Source organism: Mus caroli, unplaced genomic scaffold (genome assembly GCF_978045245.1).
Source record: "Mus caroli unplaced genomic scaffold, Mus_caroli_1 scaffold_3, whole genome shotgun sequence".
Taxonomy (NCBI): domain Eukaryota; kingdom Metazoa; phylum Chordata; class Mammalia; order Rodentia; family Muridae; genus Mus; species Mus caroli.
The window spans coordinates 121,106,623-121,129,866 of record NW_028227258.1 but is presented as its reverse complement, the minus strand read 5'-3'; the positions used below and the strand labels follow the sequence as shown (position 1 = coordinate 121,129,866).

Genomic DNA, 23,244 nt, shown 5'->3' with positions numbered 1-23,244 from the left:
TGTGTCAAAGGTGCTAGCCAGAGCCAGAAGAGAAGACAAAGAAACAAAAGACATCAAACTGGAAAGGAAAATGAACAACTGTTATGGATAGTACAAGTCTCAGGAATACACAGGAAAATGTTAAGGTTGATTTTTGAAAAATACTGCCTAAAAAAAAAGTTCATTGTTTCTCAAAATATCCCCAATGAGCAATATGAAAAGGAAATTTACAAAGCACTAGTATTTATATTAGCATCCAAAAATTAAGTATTCAGGAATAAATCTAGCCAAGGATGTGAAAAACTTGTGTATTCAAAACTGCAAACCATGAAGCCCATGAGATGACCATAGCCAGGTGTAGTGGTACACTCCTTTAATCCCAGCTCTCAGGAGGCAGAGGCAGGCAAGTCTCTGAGTTTGAGGCCAGTCTTGTCTACAGAGTGAGTTCCAGGACAGCCAAGGCTATACAGAGAAACCTTGTTTTGAATACCCAAAACAAAAATCAAATTGAGGGTAGGGTGAGAGAAGAAAGATGGTTCTGTACTTAAAGCACTTATTACACAAGCCTCCGGACCTGAGTTCAACCTCCAGAACCCACGTGAAGATAGACAGAGAACTGAGTCTATGAGATTGTCTTTTGATCTTGACAAATGCTCAAGAATACCCCTGCATCCACTATACATATAATAATAAGTTAAAACGAAACATGGTGAAAGAAATGTAGAAGTCCTAAATAGATGCAATGGTATCCCATGTTCATAGTTTGGAAGGTGTAACACTGTTGCATCAGTGGTACCCAAAGATTTATAAATTGACCACACTCTTTACCAATACTCTGATAGCTTTCTTACAGAGAAGTTAAATTCAGTGTAATTGCAGCAAGATCTGAATGGCTAAATCTAACTTTAAACAAAATAATTAAGAGAACTAACATTTTCTATCTTTGAAAGTTACTCCTGCTGGGGAAGCGCTAACCCAGCTGTTACAGCTGTTATGAGCACGTGCTGCTCTTGCAGACCAGAGTTCTGTTATCAGCACTCAGGAGGCTTACCTGTAACTCCAGCTCTAGGGAATCAAAGCAAACTCTTATTTCCCTAAGTTTCCTTGGTCAGTAACTGATACATAGACCAGTGAAGTAGACTAGAAGTCCAGAAATAAACACTCACATGCGTGATCAGGTTTTGTTTTTGTGTTTGTTTGTTTGTTTGTTTGTTTTGGACAGGTGTATCAAAACTATTCAGTGGGGAAAGATTATCTTTTCAATTTATAGTGTTGGGAAAACTGATTATCCATGTGCATACTATTGAACCTAGGTCCTTGCTGTATACCATATTAAAAAAAAAAAAACCCTCAAAGTAAAAAACTTCAAACCTGATCTTAAGAACTCAAACTATATATAGTTCCCAAGAAGCATAGAAAAAACCTCATGCCATTGGATTTGGCTTCATTTCCATGAGTGTGACAAGTAAAAACCAGACAATAAAAGATAGAAGGTAAATGGCCCACATCAAAATGATCAGCAGCTGTGCAGCCATCGATAGAATAATATACCTGAATGGAGAAGTGACAGTACCTGATTGAGAATTTCAGTCCAGAACATACAAAGCCTTCTTGTAACTCAACAACAGCAGCTACAATAAAACCAACTTCGGGGCTGAGGGGCCTGAGAGCTGGCTGAGAGGCTGAAAGTGTACTCTCTTGCAGAGGACACAAGTTTAGTTTCCAGCATCCTATGGACATTCACAACCTCTGATTACTCCAGCTCCACAGGAACCAGCATTCTTTTCTGGACTCCAGTCACCTGCATTCACACATGTGCAATTAAAGGAAAATCTTTAAAGGAAAAAAGAAAGTTAATTTTAAAATAGGTAAAACTTAAATGGACATTTCTCTAGAAAAGGTAAGGTATACAAGTGAAAACCCAGCACAGGAAAAGAATCATGACATAGTCTTTGGCTAGACAAAAGCTAAAAAAGAAAGAAAAAAAGGGAAAACCTACAATGAGATGCCACTAGGTTCAGTGAACCAATTCATGTACCCCAGAATCCATGTATTGACGCCTAACCCCTCTTGTGAGTGTGTTTGGTGACAGGGCCTTTAAGGATGTGATAAATGAGGCCATAATGATGTTGTAAAATGCATTTTCCACGTAAGGAGGCTTATAAGGAGACAAAGATGTCAGGCATATTTCTTTGTGCCTAAACAGAAGACAGGACATAGCAAGATGACATTCACATGCAAGTCAGGAGAAGGTTCACCAGAAATCACCTCTAGTTGACTGGGGGATAGAAAGATGCTGATTTCAAACCCAGGACTCTGTGCATACTAGACAATTGCTTGCTAGTGAGTTCTCTTCCCAGCATTGGTTCTGAGACAAGGATTCATGATGGAGCCCAGGTCAGTCTAGGACATACCATATAGAACATGCTGGCCTCAGAAGTGTGACCTGTTTTCCCTCTGTCTCCTACATGCTGGAAATACAGGTGTGAGCCACCCACCACACGAAGTGTCCCAGTTTGTTTCTCCGTTGTGGTGATAAAACATTGGCCAAGACCGACTCAGCAGAGGAAGAATTTATTTCATCTTACAACTCCCAGGTCATAGTTCATCACTTAGTGACATCAGGATAGCATTTCAGGGCATGAACTGAAACAGAAACCAAGGAAGATCACCACTTACTGGCTTGCTTTCATATACCTTGGGGGCTGGTCCCTCCTACATCAGTCATTAATGAAGAGAATGCTCACACAAACTCACCCATAGATAGGCCCTGATGGAGATAGCTTCTCAATTGAGGTTCCCTCTTCCCACACTACTCTAGTGTGTGTCAAGTTGACAGAAAACCAGAACACCTTTTCTACTGGCCTTCTTGTTCTTCAGCATCTAGCCTCTAGAATTTAAGGAAATATATTTCTGTGGTTTAAGCCAATCCATTTTGTTCTGTCTTGTTATAGCCCAAGGTGGTTGTAGAAGTATGAAACTTTCTGAGAATGTTGGTGGGGATGCAGAGAATTTGGAATCATCTTGCATCACGAGTGGAGAACTAAAATGCAGCATTTTTCTCAAAATGTTAAAATACAAAATTATTGTATGGCCTAACTATACTTCTCATAGATGGCTACCCAGAGGTATTCCATATGTATATGTACATGTCCATGTGTATTTGGGTATACATGTGTACATGTTTGTGTGTGCATGTAGGTGTTCATAAGTGTGTTCCAAGCACGTCATGGTCAGGATAACTTTAGTTGTTCCTCCCTAGGCACTGTCTGCCTTTTTTCAACACAGGATCTTTGACTAGCCTTGGACTTCTATAGAATACACCAGGCTAGTTACCTTGTAAGCCTCAGAGATGTGCCTTCATCCATTCCTCCCACCTCTGGGATTCCAAGCATGTGCTATGGCTTGATTTATTTTTTTTAAATGTGGGTTTGGGGATCTAGCTTACACTCTCATGCTGCTCAGCAGGCTCCTTGCCAGAAAGCTTTCTGATCAGCTCTTCCTGGCACACATGAATACATAAATATTTTTAAATTATTTATGTATTTATTATGTGTAAATACACTGTAGCTGCCTTCAGACACCCCAGAAGAGGGTGTTAGACCTCATTACAGGTGGTTGTGAGCCATGTGGTTGCTGGGATTTGAAGGCAGGACCTTCAGAAGAGCAGTCAGTGCTCTTAACCACTGAGCCATCTCTCCAGCCCACACAAATATTTTTTAAAAACAATGCTTGGTGAGAAAGCTGCTGATTGACCTCACAGCTTAGTCATGAGTGCTTTACCACAAGACATTCCGTTTTTAATAGACCATGAAAGCATTGTTTCTAGTTCATTCCTTTAGATGGTGGGGGGGGGGGGGATCAGGTGAGGGAGGGTAGGAGCATCCACGTGGAGACAGGGGGGTGGGGAGGAGGTGTGGGATGTGGATCAGTCGGAGGGTGGACGGAGGCAGAGGGTGGGGAATGAAAATGGAGTTTAAAAAATAAATTAAAAATAAAATTAAAGAAAAAACAAGAAAAAAAAAAGAAAGTTCACTGTCCTAACTTTTCATGTGTAAGTTTGTGCCCCATGCATGCAAGCATAAAGGGCAGAGGTCAGTATTGATTGCCTTCTTCTGTCACTCTCCACCTTTCCTAGTTTTGACATGATCTTTCATCATTTTGGCCACATGGTCTGCTCAGCAGACACCCAGGATTTGCCTGACTTCCCAATCCCCGAAGCGCTGGGGTTGTGGATGTATGTGCTGTGCTGCCTGAGCTGGTTCTCCAGCCCATCCTGTTTTTCAGCATGTGGTTGATGAAGGTTTTCAGAACATTCCCACCATCAGATCTGAAGCCCCTGAGCCTTTGTCAGACAGAAAAGATGAGTGCTCTATGGCTGTGGTTTCGAACTAATTTTCAAGTTAATTTTTCCACTCAATCAAAAGCATGCAAAAGTGAAGGTGAAGGTATTTGATTTTTTTCTCATTGCAAGCACACGGTAGCAAAGAATACAGTCATTAGTAAGCTTTGAGCACAGCCTCAGCTTACGTCAACATGCCATGCCTTTTTTGGGTTTGCTGGCTTTGGGAAGGTTTCCCTGTACCCACAGGGGCCTGTACTTTGAAAACTGCCCATGTGTCTTACGGCTTTAGGAAGGTCTTGGTGACAAGGTAGAGGTGGAGGACTTGGGAATCCTCCTCCAAGAAGAAGACGAGGGCCTAAGCTTGGACAATGGGTTCACATAGAAAAAGAGAACCAGGCAGCAGCTACTTCAGAAGGAGACTGGTGTAGGCAGTTGGAGGTATGATTTTAAGAAGGTGAGCTTGTTAGTTTTACCATGTTGGATTTTCTCTCACATTCCCATCTTCCGTTTCAATCTAGTTAATTAAGTTGAGGTTTTCCAGTATTATAATGCTGACAAAACCTAATCTCAGCTAAACTGCTGATTAACCTATGAGAGTAAATGAGCTGTTGGATTTTCTCCTTGTGTTCTTGGAGTTTAGTGCATTTGTGACTAGTTCTGAGTGATCCTATGTGTGACATACACATATATATAATGATATATATATACATATATATATCATTCCTCTGTCCACTTGTGTCAGTAGTTAAGGCTGGCTTTGCACCACTCAGGCAGTCAGTAATAGAGAGAGATCAGTAAAGATCCCTCTATGTTCTTGCAGGTTTTCTTTTTCTTCTTTCCACATGTGTGTGTGTGACCACAGGCACATAAAGGGCGGAAAGTGATGTTGGGACTACTCCTCAATTACTCTCTATTCTACTTGTTAAGGCAGAGATTTTTTTGGTCAAACCTAGACTCTCCAATATGGCTGATACTGCGAAGCTGCTAGACAGGATCTTCTGTGTCCACCTCTGAAGCTGGAAGGACAGGCAGCTTCCATGTCCACCAGCATTCACATGAGCTCTCATGATGAGAGTCCAGCCCTCTTGTTTTGGGTGAACCACTGCTACTTTATTTTGAAGGCTTTTTCCTCTCCTCAAACAGCAGTTCAAATGCTTCACCTTCAGAAGGTGCGCCACTCACAGGAAGCTACAGCTACCCGCCTCAGTCATTCCCAAAGGTCCAGCATCCTTCTTATGAGCTGCTGAAGGAAAATGGCTTTACCCAGCAAGTGTACCACAAATATCGCCGAAAGTGCTTAAGTGGTAAGATGCCTGTCCTATGCCTAACCGCACTGACGTTACAGTAGAGCTCAGTCTAAGTGGTAAGATGCCCGTGCTGTGCCTAGCTGTATTGCTGTTATTGTTTTAATTCTAAAAATTAAATTGTCACTTCATATTTGGCCAAGATAGTCTTCCTTTCATTTATGTTTTCCTGTGCTTTTTTTAAAGTTTAAACACACTAGCAAATGAATTCAGTGTATTCTTCTTGTTAACATTGACAAGTATTTATAACTTGAACAGATTTCCGAGAATCTCAGTGATGGTTTTAGTGTTGTTTTTTGTTTTGCTTTTTTGTTTTCATTATGAGTTGTATGAAATGCTCATTCTCTTGGCATTTAGAGGCTTGTTTAATTTGAAGCTGCCTTATTAACTCTTTCCAGAGAGAAAACGCCTGGGAATTGGACAGTCACAGGAAATGAATACCCTCTTTCGTTTCTGGTCCTTCTTCCTCAGAGACCACTTTAATAGGAAAATGTATGAGGAATTTAGACAACTTGCTTGGGAAGATGCAAAAGAGAATTACAGGTCAAACGTTTCCTAATGCTTTAAAAAAAAAAAAGGCACAATTTCATGTAGTCTGGTTTTGAGCTGTGACAATAACCACAATGTAACTGGAATGAGAATTGCATGTGTTTTCTGTTGCTAAATAATAAACAATTCCTAAACTCAAAACAAACATTCGTTAACTCCTAAAAGGGGAGGGGATGCTCTGGGACCCATCTCACCAGATAGCCCCAGCCCAAGGCCCTTCATAAGGTTTCCTTCAAGGTATTTCCATGGCTAGCCTTTCTGCGGAGTCTTCTCAGGCTTCTCCCCTTGGCCACTGACCAGGGTATCATTTCCTGGCTGCCTCTCCATAGAGTACTTTTCAGTGTACCTACTGGCAGAGCAGTGATTTAAGAAAGAATAGCAGCATCCAAGGCAGAAGTCTCAGTATCTTGAATAACCTTTTCTTAGAAATGACAGCATCTCTTCTACCATATGGTATTGTTCATACAAACTGGCCCAGGTACAGTGAAAGAGAGACCTACATGAGATTGCGGATATCAGAAGATAGGGTCAGTAGGGATTCGGTCTAGCACTGAGCTAAATGTTCTCCCTTGGCTAGAGAAATGTCTCAGTGAAGAACACTTGAGCTCCCAGCACTCATAGCAAGTGGCTCCCAAGTGTGACTCCAGTCCAAGAGGATCTGATGTTCTCTGGCCTCCCAGAGTGCTTAAACACATGGGGTGTACACACAGCCAAGCAGGCACACACATACACACACCCCTAAATAAAATAAAAAGAAATGTTAAAACTGCTCTCTTAAGCCCCCATCATTGTAGACTTCCTGCACATGCGTGCATAGCCCCAGATTAGTGCGTACTGAGAGGCAACGCAGAGTTAAGATTTCTTGAGATGAGGGAAAGCAAGACTTCTCATGCTAAATGTCCATTCCCAGTCTGCCCCTCTGTCCTCTGTGGCTCTGCCCCTGAGTGCTGGAGTCCTTGTTGGTTTTTGATCCACGGTCATATACTTGTTCCGGGTACTCTAGTGCTTATAAGAAAATACAGGGGAATGCTTTTTTTGATTTGTAAAGTGAGTTTATAGTACTCTTGTCAATAGACTGCTATGAATGTAATTTGTAACCATCAGGAGCCATCCAGTTAAGCATATACCATTATAGCTGAAGAGGTTAAAAACGTGGGCTTCTCCAGATGGAAGAGTGTATTCAAAAAAACAAGCACACCATTTAATCTTTGCTTTAAGAAAAATCTAGCCGGGCAGTGGTGATGCACGCCTTTAATCCTAGCACTTGGGAAGCAGAGGCAGGCAGATTTCTGAGTTCGAGGCCAGCCTGGTCTACAGAGTGAGTTACAGGACAGCCAGGGCTACACAGAGAAACCCTGTCTCAAAAAACCAAAAGAAAAAACAAAAATCTAAAATGGTGTCCCTGAATCTTTTCACTACTTCTTAGGAAATAACGCATGTCAGTTAGAAATTTGTGTACCACTCCATCATTTATGAAGCTGAGGCAGAAGGATGGCAATTCAGGTCCAGCTAAGACTACATAGTGAGTTCTAGGGTAGCCTTGAGTATAGAGTGAGACACTGTATCAGAAAACAAAACAAAACAAACACTGAACTGATCTCTTGTTACAGTGTGTGCCGTGTTCGCATGAAGTGCTTGAATTATTCTAGCAAAGCCACAATTTTATGCCTTTTATTTTCTTTCCATAGGTATGGGTTAGAATGTCTGTTCAGGTTTTATAGTTATGGACTGGAAAAAAATTTCAGACAAGAAATTTTTAAGGATTTTCAAGAAGAAACCAAAAAAGACTACGAATCTGGTAAAACAAACACCCACTCTCTTTGGAAGTTGTAGACTTGAATTGGTCAATAAATAAGAAAGGAAAGCTGGCCAGATGACTCAGTGGGTAAAGGCACTTGGTGTCAAACCTGGCAAGCTCCCTGTAACCCCATGCAGTGCAAGGAAAGAACCTGCTTTGAAAAGAATCTTCCCACATGTGCATCTTTGCCTGCATATACTTGCATGTTCACACATGTGTGCAAACATGCAGATACACACACACACAAACACACATGCAATTTAAACAATAAGAAAGGAATCTGCAGGTTTTTGTCTTTGGGACAAATCATTTAAGATAACCCTCTGTCATAGTTCTTGCTGAGGGTGGGGTACCTACCATGCAGTGAAAAGTCTCCTCCAGTGAGGTGCCTTCACCTTACACAGGTATGTGTCAACATTAACTTCCCAACAAACATGGCTGTTCATTGGTGATCCTTCTCACGAGCATAATAAGGTTGCTTAGCAAGGTAAAATTATACCACGAGGAATGTAAGCTATGGTCCAGACCCTTAGGTCTTTGTCCCTATCCCTTTCTCAGTAGCCATGTGACATAGGCCAGTTCCTCTACCTTGCCAGCTCCAGGGTTCCCATCTGTAATGTTGACAGGAGGAGCTATCCTCCCAGGCAATGTACATGTGGTTCAGATTGTTCGATATTTGATACAAACCTAAGTAGTATCTGTTCTATAGTAAACAATCAGTAGATATTAACTGCCACCATTGCTCATTCATTGTGTGTGGTTTATTGCTGGTGAGATCCTGTGCACAATAGGGTTGTTAGTTCCATATAACATATATTCTTTTGTTATTAAGGCCAGCTATATGGACTGGAAAAATTTTGGGCCTATCTGGAATATTCTCAATCTAAGACCCAGCCTATTGACCGGAAACTTCGGGAATACCTCAGCCGTTTTAAAAAGTTAGAAGACTTCCGTGTTGATGTAAGTTTTAATTTCTTTTCTCTATTGTTTTTATCACTTGTATTACTTTATAACTTAACCAATTTTCATAATGTTAATCTTAAATTTGGGGGTGTTAATTTTGAACTTTTTTTTTTTTTTTTTTTTTTTGGTTTTTCGAGACAGGGTTTCTCTGTGTAGTCCTGGCTGTCCTGGAACTCACTCTGTAGACCAGGCTGGCCTCGAACTCAGAAATCCGCCTGCCTCTGCCTCCCAAGTGCTGGGATTAAAGGCGTGCGCCACCACGCCTGGCAATTTTGAACTTTTGACATTGAACTTTGAAAACAGGCACAAAAATAGATAAGAAAATTACCATATACTTTCTTCATTTTGATTTCCCAAAAATGGAGGATAGAGAGATAGCCCAGTTGGTAAAGAACTTGCCAAACTTACATCAGGTATCCCCAGCATCCATGGGAAAGCTGAGCACAGTTGAGTGTGCATCTGTAACCCTGACACTGGGGACAGAGTATGGAAGCAGAGACAGGTGTATTCTTGATGCTCAATGGCCGGCCAGCCTACCCCAATCCATGAGTTCCAGGTGTAGTGAAAGACCCTATCTCCAAAGATAGGGTGGAGGCTGGCAGAAGAAGATGTCTGACATCAACTTCTTGTCTCCACATGAACTCGCACACAGACACATGCACACTCATGAACACACACACACACACACACACACACACACAGAGAGAACTTCCCAAATGGGAATGTATCACATAATAATACAGTTGTCAGTGCATTTGAATTTGATGCATAACCATACTTACATGGTTTCTAGACTGATGAGATATACTAGAACTGTAAAACCTTTTCCGTCAGTTTTGTCTAGTTTAGCTTTGAACTGTTTTCTGTGCTAAGGATTGAGCTGAGGGCTTGCTTGTACATGCTGAGCAAGTGGTCACTACTAAGCTGTATCCTCACCCAAACTTTTTACCTTCTCTTTCAACGATTATTTTATTTGAGAATGTGTGTGAGTACGTATGGCAACAGAATCCAGAAGAGGGTTTTGGATCCCTAGAGCTGGAATTACAGAGGGTATGAGCCACCTGATGTGGGTGTTGAGAACCTCAACTCTGGTCCACTGCAAGAATAGACAGTTCTTTTAGCTGGAGAGAGAGCCATCTCTCTAGCTCAAACTTTTCTCCTCTTCTCCTCTTCTTCCTCCTCCTCCTTCTCCCTCCTTCTCCCTCCTCCCCCCTCCTCCTCCTTCTCCCCCTCCTCCTTTTCCTCTTCCCTTTACTCCTCCTCCTCCCTGTCCTCTTCTTCCTCCCTCTCTTTTTTATTTGCTTTATTGTTGTTGTTTTGTTTTGTTTTTGTTTTTCAAGACAGGGTTTTCTTTGTGCAGCCAATCCTAGAGTTTGCTCTCTGCAGGCCAGGCTGGCTTTGAACTCACAAATATCCACCTGCCTCTGCCTCTAGAGTGCAGCAATTCTCTACTTTTTAATGTGCTTTTATCCATATAGCTTTTTATATAGTGTGTGAATGATATATGCATTTGGGGGTTCTTCAAAATAAATTTAGAGTCAGGGCTAAGCCTAGTGTTCAGACCTAGTGCTCTGGGTCAGATGGGTCCCTGGCATCAAAAAGTAATTCAAGACTGTTAAGTGGTGGGTACTTTAATTGGTTTGATTTCAAGTGGAAACCAAAAGGTTAAATCAAGAAAATAACTACAAAAAAAGGGAAGTGAGGGGAGGGGAACCCTAAAAAGTAGAAAAGATGTTATGCTTGCCACAAACATAGACCCTCAGTTCTAAATACAGCAGAGGAGAGGGGAAGATGGTTATTGTTTTAATTTATTTTTCAGATTAAAGAATATTAGTCTAACTATATACAGTTAGATTTATAACTGCAAAACTGAAACAGACTCCAAAGCAGACATTTTCAATGTCCCCATTCCTGCTTGCATTATAAATGGATTTAACTTTCATATCCTCAATAATACTGTCTAGTCACTATAGCACAGAATCCTGAGTGAAGCTCTTCCGGTCAGAAAAGCACCGGGGCAGCTGGGGCGCAGGGTCTGCTGACACTCGCCAGCTACCCACAACACCCGCCACAGGATCTTAAGACTTCTGGTGAGTGGAGCACAGCTTCTGCTCCAATTCAATTGCGCGGGACCCGAGACTGCATTAGTTAGGGAAGCAGAAACCAGCCTGAGTAGGACCACAGGCCTCATCCGGCTGGATCAGCGCCGGGGTAGCTGGAGCGCAGGGTTGCCTGACACCCGCCAGCTACCCACGACCCCCTGCCGCAGGATTTTGGGACTGCTGGTGAGTGGAACACAGCTTCTGCTCCAACCCAATTGCGCGGGACCTGAGACTGCATTAGTTAGGGAAGCAGAAACCGGCCTGAGTAGGGCCACAGGCCTCATCCGGCCAGATCAGCACCGGGGTAGCGGGAGCGCAGGGTTGCCTGACACCCGCCAACTACCCACGACCCCCGCCGCAGGATTTTGGGACTGCTGGTGAGTGGAACACAGCTTCTGCTCCAATCCAATTGCGCGGGACCTGAGACTGCATTAGTTAGGGAAGCAGAAACCGGCCTGAGTAGGGCCACAGGCCTCATCCGGCCGGATCAGAGCCGGGGTAGCGGAAGCGCAGGGTTGCCTGACACCCGCCAGCTACCCACGACCCCCGCCGCAGGATTTTGGGACTGCTGGTGAGTGGAACACAGCTTCAGCTCCAATCCAATTGCGCGGGACCTGAGACTGCATTAGTTAGGGAAGCAGAAACCTGCCTGAGTAGGGCCACAGGCCACATCCGGCCGGATCAGCGCTGGGGTAGCGGGAGCGCAGGGTTGCCTGACACCCGCCAGCTACCCACGACCCCCGCCGCAGGATTTTGGGACTGCTGGTGAGTGGAACACAGCTTCTGCTCCAACCCAATTGCGCGGGACCTGAGACTGCATTAGTTAGGGAAGCAGAAACCGGCCTGAGTAGGGCCACAGGCCTCATCCGGCCAGATCAGCACCGGGGTAGCGGGAGCGCAGGATTGCCTGACACCCGCCAGCTACCCACGACCCCCGCCGCAGGATTTTGGGACTGCTGGTGAGTGGAACACAGCTTCTGCTCCAATCCAATTGCGCGGGACCTGAGACTGCATTAGTTAGGGAAGCAGAAACCAGCCTGAGTAGGACCACAGGCCTCATCCGGCTGGATCAGCGCCGGGGTAGCTGGAGCGCAGGGTTGCCTGACACCCGCCAGCTACCCACGACCCCCTGCCGCAGGATTTTGGGACTGCTGGTGAGTGGAACACAGCTTCTGCTCCAACCCAATTGCGCGGGACCTGAGACTGCATTAGTTAGGGAAGCAGAAACCGGCCTGAGTAGGGCCACAGGCCTCATCCGGCCAGATCAGCACCGGGGTAGCGGGAGCGCAGGGTTGCCTGACACCCGCCAACTACCCACGACCCCCGCCGCAGGATTTTGGGACTGCTGGTGAGTGGAACACAGCTTCTGCTCCAATCCAATTGCGCGGGACCTGAGACTGCATTAGTTAGGGAAGCAGAAACCGGCCTGAGTAGGGCCACAGGCCTCATCCGGCCGGATCAGAGCCGGGGTAGCGGAAGCGCAGGGTTGCCTGACACCCGCCAGCTACCCACGACCCCCGCCGCAGGATTTTGGGACTGCTGGTGAGTGGAACACAGCTTCAGCTCCAATCCAATTGCGCGGGACCTGAGACTGCATTAGTTAGGGAAGCAGAAACCTGCCTGAGTAGGGCCACAGGCCACATCCGGCCGGATCAGCGCTGGGGTAGCGGGAGCGCAGGGTTGCCTGACACCCGCCAGCTACCCACGACCCCCGCCGCAGGATTTTGGGACTGCTGGTGAGTGGAACACAGCTTCTGCTCCAACCTAATTGCGCGGGACCTGAGACTGCATTAGTTAGGGAAGCAGAAACCGGCCTGAGTAGGGCCACAGGCCTCATCCGGCCAGATCAGCACCGGGGTAGCGGGAGCGCAGGATTGCCTGACACCCGCCAGCTACCCACGACCCCCGCCGCAGGATTTTGGGACTGCTGGTGAGTGGAACACAGCTTCTGCTCCAATCCAATTGCGCGGGACCTGAGACTGCATTAGTTAGGGAAGCAGAAACCGGCCTGAGTAGGGCCACAGGCCTCATCCGGCCGGATCAGAGCCGGGGTAGCGGAAGCGCAGGGTTGCCTGACACCCGCCAGCTACCCACGACCCCCGCCGCAGGATTTTGGGACTGCTGGTGAGTGGAACACAGCTTCTGTTCCAGTCCAATCACGCGGGACCTGAGACTTCTCTGGTTGGGGAGAGAGAAATCCGGCCTACATAGGGCCACAACCCTCTTCCGGTCAGAAAAGCACCGGGGCAGCTGGGGCGCAGGGTCGGCTGACACTCACCAGCTACCCACAACACCCACCACAGGATCTTAAGACTTCTGGAGAGTGGAACACAGCTTCTGCTCCAATCCAATTGCACGCGGGACCAGAGACTGCATTAGTTAGGGAAGCAGAAAAACGGCCTGTGTAGGACCACAGGCCTCTTCCGGCTGGACCAGCACCGGGGTACCGTCAGCTACCCACGACCCCCGCCGCAGGATTTAGAGACTGCTGGTGAGTGGAACACAGCTTCTGCTCCAATCTTTAAACAGTGACAACGATAACAACTAACCCCAGAGATTACCAGATGGCGAAAAGTAAACGTAATAATCTTACTAACAGAAACCAAGACCACTCACCATCATCAGAACCCAGCACCCCCACTTCGCCCAGTCCAGGGCACCCCAACACACCGGAAAAGCTAGACACGGATTTAAAAGCATATCTCCTGATGATGATAGAGAACTTCAAGAAGGACTTTAATAACACACTTAAAGAAATGCAGGAGAACACGGCTAAACAGGCAGAAGACAATAAAGAGAAAGCACAAAAATCCCTTAAAGAATTGCAGGAGAACACTGCTAAAGAGTTACAAATCCTTAAAGAAAAACACGATAACATAATCAAACAGGTAGAAGTCCTTACAGAAAAACAGGAAAACACATCCAAACAGATGATGGAAATGAACAAAACCATACTAGACCTAAAAAGGGAAGTAGACACAATAAAGAAAACCCAAAATGAGGCAACACTGGAGATAGAAACCCTAGGAAAGAAATCTGGAACCATAGATACGAGCATCAGCAACAGAATACAAGAGATGGAAGAGAGAATCTCAGGTGCAGAAGATTCCATAGAGAACATCGGCACAACAATCAAGGAAAATGTAAAATGCAAAAAGATCCTAACTCAAAACATCCAAGAAATACAGGACGCAATGAGAAGACCAAACCTACGGATAATAGGAGTGGATGAGAATGAAGATTTTCAACTCAAAGGACCAGCAAACATCTTCAACAAAATTATAGAAGAAAACTTCCCAAATCTAAAGAAAGAGATGCCCATGAACATACAAGAAGCCTACAGAACTCCAAATAGACTGGACCAGAAAAGAAATACCTCCCGACACATAATAATCAGAGCAACAAATGCTCTAAATAAAGATAGAATACTAAAAGCAGTAAGAGAAAAAGGCCAAGTAACATATAAAGGCAAGCCTATCAGAATTACACCAGATTTTTCACCAGAGACTATGAAAGCCAGAAGATCCTGGACGGATGTTATACAGACACTAAAAGAACACAAATTCCAGCCCAGGCTACTATACCCAGCCAAACTCTCAATTAACATAGATGGAGAAACCAAAGTATTCCACGACAAAACCAAATTCACACATTATCTCTCCACGAATCCAGCCCTTCAAAGGATAATAACAGAAAAAAACCAATACAAGGACAGGAACCACGCCCTAGAAACAACAAGAAGGTAATCCCTCAACAAACCTAAAAGAAGACAGCCACAAGAACAAAATGCCAACTTTAACAACAAAAATAACAGGAAACAACAATTACTTTTCCTTAATATCTCTTAATATCAATGGACTCAACTCCCCGATAAAAAGACATAGACTAACAAACTGGCTACACAAACAAGACCCAACATTTTGCTGCTTACAGGAAACTCATCTCAGAGAAAAGGATAGACACTACCTCAGAATGAAAGGCTGGAAAACAATTTTCCAAGCAAATGGCATGAAGAAACAAGCTGGAGTAGCCATTCTAATATCTGATAAGATTGACTTCCAACCCAAAGTCATTAAAAAAGACAGGGAAGGACACTTCATACTCATCAAAGGTAAAATCCTCCAAGAGGAACTATCAATCCTGAATATCTATGCTCCAAATACAAAGGCAGCCACATTCATTAAAGAAACTTTAGTAAAGCTCAAAGCACACATTGCACCTCATACAATAATAGTGGGAGACTTCAACACACCACTTTCACCAATGGACAGATCATGGAAACAGAAACTAAACAGGGACACAGTGAAACTAAGAGAAATTATGAATCAAATGGATCTGGCAGATATCTACAGAACATTCTATCCTAAAACAAAAGGATATACCTTCTTCTCAGCACCTCATGGTACCTTCTCCAAAATTGACCACATAATTGGTCACAAAGCAGGCCTCAACAGATATAAAAATATTGAAATTGTCCCATGCATCCTATCAGATCACCATGGCCTAAGGCTGATCTTCAATAACAAAATAAATAATAGAAAGCCAACCTTCACGTGGAAACTGAACAACACTCTTCTCAATGATACCTTGGTCAAGGAAGGAATAAAGAAAGAAATTAAGGACTTTTTAGAGTTCAATGAAAATGAAGCCACAACATACCCAAACTTATGGGACGCAATGAAAGCATTTCTAAGAGGAAAACTCATAGCTCTGAGTGCCTCCAAAAGGAAACTAGAGAGAGCACACATTAGCAGCTTGACAACACACCTAAAAGCACTAGAACAAAAGGAAGCAAATTCACCCAAGAGGAGTAGACGGCAGGAAATAATCAAACTCAGGGGTGAAATCAACCAAGTGGAAACAAGAAAAACTATTCAAAGAATCAACCAATCAAGGAGCTGGTTCTTTGAGAAAATCAACAAGATAGATAAACCCTTAGCCAGACTCACTAGAGGGCACAGGGAAAGCATCCTAATTAACAAAATCAGAAATGAAAAAGGAGACATAACAACAGATCCTGAAGACATCCAAAACACCATCAGATCCTTCTACCAAAGGCTATACTCAACAAAACTGGAGAACCTGGATGAAATGGACAAGTTCCTAGACAGATACCAGGTACCAAAGTTGAATCAAGATCAGGTTAATGATCTAAACAGCCCTATATCCCCCAAAGAAATAGAAGCAGTCATTAATAGTCTCCCAACTAAAAAAAGCCCAGGACCAGATGGGTTTAGTGCAGAGTTCTATCAGACCTTCAAAGAAGATCTAATCCCAGTTCTTCACAAACTATTCCACAAAATAGAAACAGAAGGTACTCTACCCAACTCATTCTATGAAGCCACAATTACTCTGATACCTAAACCACAAAAAGACCCAACAAAGATAGAAAACTTCAGACCAATATCCCTTATGAATATTGATGCAAAAATCCTCAATAAAGTTCTTGCTAACCGAATCCAAGAACACATCAAAACAATCATCCATCCTGACCAAGTAGGTATCATCCCAGGGATGCAGGGATGGTTCAATATACGGAAATCCATCAACGTAATCCAGTATATAAACAAACTCAAAGACAAAAACCACATGGTCATCTCGTTAGATGCGGAAAAAGCATTTGACAAGATCCAACACCCATTCATGATAAAAGTCTTGGAAAGATCAGGAATTCAAGGCCCATACCTAAACATGATAAAAGCAATCTACAGCAAACCAGTAGCCAACATCAAAGTAAATGGTGAGAAGCTTGAAGCAATCCCTCTAAAATCAGGGACTAGACAAGGCTGTCCACTTTCTCCATACCTATTCAACATTGTACTTGAAGTCCTAGCCAGAGCAATTCGACAACAAAAGGAGATCAAAGGGATACAAATTGGAAAAGATGAAGTCAAAATATCACTTTTTGCAGATGATATGATAGTATATATAAGTGACCCTAAAAATTCCACCAGAGAACTCCTAAACCTGATAAACAGCTTCGGTGAAGTAGCTGGATATAAAATTAACTCAAACAAATCAATGGCCTTTCTCTACACAAAGAATAAACAGGCTGAGAAAGAAATTAGGGAAACAACACCCTTCTCAATAGTCACAAATAATATAAAATATCTTGGCGTGACTCTAACTAAGGAAGTGAAAGATCTGTATAATAAAAACTTCAAGTCTCTGAAGAAAGAAATTATAGAAGATCTCAGAAGATGGAAAGATCTCCCATGCTCATGGATTGGCAGGATCAACATTGTAAAAATGGCTATCTTGCCAAAAGCAATCTACAGATTCAATGCAATCCCCATCAAAATTCCAAATCAATTCTTCAACGAATTAGAAAGTGCAATCTGCAAATTCATCTGGAATAACAAAAAACCTAGGATAGCAAAAACTCTTCTCAAGGATAAAAGAACCTCTGGTGGAATCACCATGCCGGACCTAAAGCTCTACTACAGAGCAATTGTGATAAAAACTGCATGGTACTGGTATAGTGACAGACAAATAGACCAATGGAATAGAATTGAAGACCCAGAAATGAACCCACACACTTATGGTCACTTGATCTTCGACAAGGGAGCTAAAAACATCCAGTGGAAGAAAGACAGCATTTTCAACAAATGGTGCTGGCACAACTGGTTGTTAACATGTAGAAGAATGGGAATCGATCCATTCCTATCTCCTTGTACTAAGGTCAAGTCTAAGTGGATCAAGGAACTTCACATAAAACCAGAGACACTGAAACTTATAGAGGAGAAAGTGGGGAAAAGCCTTGAAGATATGGGCACAGGGGAAAAATTCCTGAATAGAACAGTAATGGCTTGTGCTGTAAGATCGAGAATTGACAAGTGGGACCTCATGAAACTACAAAGCTTCTGCAAGGCTAAAGACACCATCAATAAGACAAAAAAACCACCAACAGATTGGGAAAGGATCTTCACCTATCCTAAATCAGATAAGGGACTAATATCCAATATATATAAAGAACTCAAGAAGGTGGACTCCAGAAAGTCAAATAACCCCATTAAAAAATGGGGCTCAGAACTGAACAAAGAATTCTCACCTGAGGAATACCGAATGGCAGAGAAGCACCTGAAAAAATGTTCAACATCCTTAATCATCAGGGAAATGCAAATCAAAACAACCCTGAGATTCCACCTCACACCAGTCAGAATGGCTAAGATCAAAAATTCAGGTGACAGCAGATGCTGGCGAGGATGTGGAGAAAGAGGAACACTCCTCCATTGTTGGTGGGATTGCAAGCTTGTACAACCACTCTGGAAATCAGTCTGGCGGTTCCTCAGAAAATTGGACATAGTACTACCGGAGGATCCAGCAATACCTCTCCTGGGCATATATCCAGAAGATGTCCCAACCGGTAAAAAGGACACATGCTCCACTATGTTCATAGCAGCCCTATTTATAATAGCCAGAAGCTGGAAAGAACCCAGATGTCCCTCAACAGAGGAATGGATACAGAAATTATGGTACATTTACACAATGGAGTACTACTCAGCTATTAAAAAGAATGAATTTATGAAATTCCTAGCCAAATGGATGGACCTGGAGGGCATCATCTTGAGTGAAGTAACACAATCACAAAAGAACTCACACAATATGTATTCATTGATAAGTGGATATTAGCCCAAAACTTAGGATACCCAAGATATAAGATACAATTTGATAAACGCATGAAACTCAAGAAGAATGAAGACCAAAGTGTGGACACTGTGCACCTTCTTAGAATTGGGAACAAAACACCCAGGGAAGGAGTTACAGAGACAAAGTTCGTAGCTGTGATGAAAGGATGGACCATTTAGAGACTGCTGTATCCAGGGATCCGTCCCATAATCAGCTTCTAAACGCTGACACCATTGCATACACTAGCAATATTTTGCTGAAAGGACCCAAATATAGCTGTCTCTTGTGAGACGATGCCGGGGCCTAGCAAACACAGGAGTGGATGTCCACAGTCAGCTATTGGATGTATCACAGGGCTCCCAATGGAGAAGCTAGAGAAAGTACCCAAGGAGCTAAAGGGATCTGCAACCCTATTGTTGGAACAACATGATGTACTAACCAGAACCCTGGAGCTCTTGTCTCTAGCTGCATATGTATCGAAAGATGGCCTAGTCGGCCATCAATGGAAAGAGAGGCCCATTGGACTTGCAAACTTTATATGCCCCAATATAGGGGAATGCCAGGGCCAAAAGAATGGGAATGGGTGGGTAGGGAAGTGGGGGGCGCTATGGGGGACTTTTGGGATAGTATTGGAAATGTAATTGAGGAAAATATGTAATAAAAATATAAAAAAAAAAAAAAAAAAGAATCCTGAGTGAAATGTCACACTGGCTGTGGGCTGTTTGACCTGGCATCTTTTCCCCCTTTCTGGTGCCATTCAGCTGTTGTTTAGCCATCGGACACTGGAGAAGCCTACAACAGGAGCTTGGTGGTGAGGAAGGGACTAGAATGGAAATGTATCCAAGAAGCTAAAGGAAGGCCAGTGAAGTGGCCTCACTGAACCATTTTCTTAGAGGGAGGGCTCTGTATTGCACCCTGATCATAGCCTGGCCATAGACATAGGGGAAGCTTCTTAGGTTTGTACTGACTGAACAAGCTAGCCCCAGTCTGCAGAGGAAATGTAAATGTAGTCCTGTGAGTTGCTGTAAGAACGTATTATCCTGCTAGAGTCTCTAAGCACCAATGGGGATGCCCTGGTTAGAAAGTCTGGCTTAGATTTGGAGGGGGGTAGTGAAAATGTCTGCTCTGCTGTCTTTCGTGCCTTGCAGCTCCCTTCTAGTGAGGGATTTGGAAGACAAAGACATTCATCTACTTCTGGGGAGGAGAAGATTCGCCATACACTTCCTCCACCAAGTGCTGCCGAGAACTGCAGTCCCAAGGAGGGGGTCCAGGGGAAATCCACAGGAGCCCAGTGACAACTCACAGTGACAGTGCCGCCTTGGCCTCTAGGGTTGAAGTACCAGGGAAGCAGATACTTACACAAACGTCGTGTGTTCTTGAGATCAACATTGGCTTCAGTGTGTATGTAGATAGATCTTCTGATGTTTAAGTGTGATAATCAGAAAAACAAAAAGGAAAAAAATTGTAGTCTTTTTTTTTTTCCCTAGCAACATGAACTCCACATGTTTTCCCTGATTCTACAAACAAGGTCTGCTTGACCTCAGGGGATCCCATGGAGTCTTTGCCATCACGTTTTCTTGACTGTTTACAAGAACAAAATTGCTTTATTTATTACACTTAAACACACATGTTGCGGCGCACGGAATACCTGACATTTCAGCTCATCCCTCTTACAGGAGATACAGTGTATTGTATTCATCTCTTCTGTATAACTCTCAAAGAGTCAGTTGTCTCCCTGTCAATCGATGTTTGAACATATCAAAAAGCAAGGGAAGATTATATATATAGGCCTTAACTTCAGAAATGGATATGAAACATACATTTATTTTATTCTTGTATATACATAATTAGAAGGAAAGTTTCTTTTTCTTTATTCCTTTCTTTATTCCCTTCTTCCCTTCTCTCTCTCTCTCTCTCTCTCTCTCTCTCTCTCTCTCTGTCTCTCTCTGTCTCTGTCTCTGTCTGTCTCTCTCTCTCTCTCATACACACACACACACACACACACACACAAAACAAAGGAATGCATAGCAGACTGTAGCTGTAGTGAGGCCTGTGGGTCTGGACACTGCTTTTCCCAAGTCAGAGGCAGTCGCAGCTGCTGTGTAGCTGTGGAACTTTCTGAACTGGAGTAAGCTGGGTGTGTATACTCAGGCCGATGGATTCTACAGAAGCTTGCACGTTTGCTTGGAAACTGCGTTTTACTGGAATAGTTGTGTAAATAAATGAATTTGTTTTGAATGTGCTTGCTGTTTACATGTGCTTGTGGGTGTGTCACAAGCAGTCACACACTGGTCACCTAGTGTTTCCATTTCGTTCTCTTTGTCTTGTCCTATACTCATAATTGTTCTCAAGTGATGTAATAAATTGATTTTTAATTCTTAGTGCTATTGTAACTGATGAAAATAAATAATAGTTTTAGTTTTGTGGAATTTAAAAAAATTATTTTGAATCATCTGAATCAACTTTTAAACTTTATTCATGCTCTATTCACAATGCTGTCGTGTCTGAATTCTACTAGGCTCAGTTGTCATTATGTTTCATTGGTGAAGCTCCAGTGACGAAGATCTTAGGTTCATTTGTACTGAGCACAGCATGATTCAGAAGTACTTTATCGCACGAGCAGAAATACCTAGTCTCAAGGACAGCATTGATTATCGTCTTTTTTGAGGAGACTGGAGAGCTTATCTTGTTCTTATAAGTTACATATTAAAATATTTCCTGAGGATGTGACTCAGTGGAAGGGCACTCACCAGGCGTTTATCAGGCCCTGAGTTTAATCCTCACCACTGGGGGAAAATAAACCTAAAATACATAGATGCAGTGATGTCGCTGAAGCAAAAAGCTTGCATAGCACTGTGAGGCCCGGACTGCATCCCTAACAGAAAAGGGAAAGTGAGAGAACGGGAGAGAAGCAGGAGAGGAAGGAAAACATAAGGAAAAAGACAGATAGCCAATCTTTTGAGAAAGGGTTGTTGATTCATAAATAATTTTTCATTAGGTTGTCATGCATACTAATAACACAGTTTATAATGTCTACTGTGACAGTTTTGAAGTTTTAACTTTAGAAAGCAACTTTAAGTATTCCAAAAAAAAAAAAAAAGGAGGGTACAAAATGAGCTTGTAGACGTAAGTAGGGGTTTTCTAAGCCAGTAATTTTGTTCAGGTAATGATGTATTATTATTTGTGGAGGTGCAGTCAGTTTGTAATACATATTTTATTTTGCATATACATGTACTTTGAGAAATTCAGAAAAGCTCGAAAAAGAAAATAAAACTTTTTTTTTTAAAAGAAAGAAACAAAATTGGTATTATGCTACACATATGGAATTTTAAAGTGCTGGTTTTTACTCAGAGCTGTTGCCTTTTAATGACTGTTACATTTTTATATGGTAACCTTCATTAGTTACACAGTGTCCCATCTCCAGAGGTTTACATTCAAAGTGTCAGCTGGATATCGGGGCTCAGTGGTATGTGCTTCCTTCCATCCTTGTGAGCAGCAGTTACAAGTTTTCCTCTCCATTAAAATGGGGGTGGGGGGCCGGATTGTTTTCATCTTCTTGTTCTTTAATCATTTTTTACACTTTTGGGACACATGCCACAGTGAACATGTGGTGGTCAAAGGACAACTCGCAGAAGGCACTTGTCCTCACAGTGTGGGCCGGGGGGATTGAACTCAGGTCATCGGGGTTGGCTGGCAGGGCCTTTACTTTCTGAACTGTCTTGCTGGCCTGTTGTCATCTTGCTCAGATTACTGAATGAGAACTTGCATTGTCTGTTGTTTGTATTATTTGTAGATTGCTTGGTCGTGTCTCTTCTTGTCCTTAGGGGAATGTTTATATTCATTGACTAATCTATTTGGCATTTTACTCACCAACAATATTGACTCCGTGCTGTCTGATTTTATGTTTAGGTACGTTTTAAACCATTTTTATATTCTGCTCTTTGGTGTTTTGCCTGCAAGTATGTCTGGAGATGGCAGATCCTGAAACTGGAGCTACAGATAGTTGTGGGGTGCCATGTGAGTGCTGGAAAATTGAACCCAGGTTCTTAACTGCTGAGCCATCTCTCCAGCCCCAAGTACATTTTTTTAATAAAAGTTAAAAATTATGCCTCCCTTAATTCTAAATGTAAAACTTCAGCAGTAAAAAAAATTGGCGTTTGATGAAAAGAAAATACTATAAACTGACTATGAATCTAAGTGATCAGATCCACAATTTTAAGTCCCTGGAGATCCTGCCCTTCCTTGCCTGGGACAGGGGTGAGGTCCAGCAGGTTGTGTAGCTGAAGATGGCCTTGCCTCCTGATCTTTGCCTCCTGATCTTCCTCTACTGGGTGATCACTGTGGACCACCATGTCTGGTGTAGCTTTGATTTTGATTTTTCTGAACTTGTTTTGAGAGCTGACACCTCGGCATTTCTGGCATTTTCTTAGCCTCTTGCTGTCATGCTGTGATGTTACCACTTTCTGTGCGTGCTCCATCTTTTCCTGCAACTAATTCCTTAGGCCCTAGAAACTCAGTTATTCTATTCTTTCATGGGAGACAGATCCAGTAGAATAATAGCCAATTATATAACCA

The 23,244-nt window shown here is 43.0% G+C and overlaps 1 protein-coding gene across 1 annotated transcript in view; it reads left to right on the top strand.

Moving 5' to 3' along the window:
* Window positions 1-20,085, top strand: part of LOC110291106 (la-related protein 1B-like) — a 67,780-nt gene extending 47,695 nt beyond the window's left edge. The window contains exons 3-7 of the mRNA XM_021158062.3: window positions 5,468-5,628; window positions 6,027-6,171; window positions 7,866-7,975; window positions 8,808-8,935; window positions 19,818-20,085. Coding sequence (XP_021013721.1) covers window positions 5,468-5,628; window positions 6,027-6,171; window positions 7,866-7,975; window positions 8,808-8,935; window positions 19,818-19,964 — 691 coding nt within the window. The 3' untranslated portion in view covers window positions 19,965-20,085. The remainder of the gene's footprint in view (window positions 1-5,467; window positions 5,629-6,026; window positions 6,172-7,865; window positions 7,976-8,807; window positions 8,936-19,817) is intronic.
* Window positions 20,086-23,244: the final 3,159 nt, after the last annotated feature.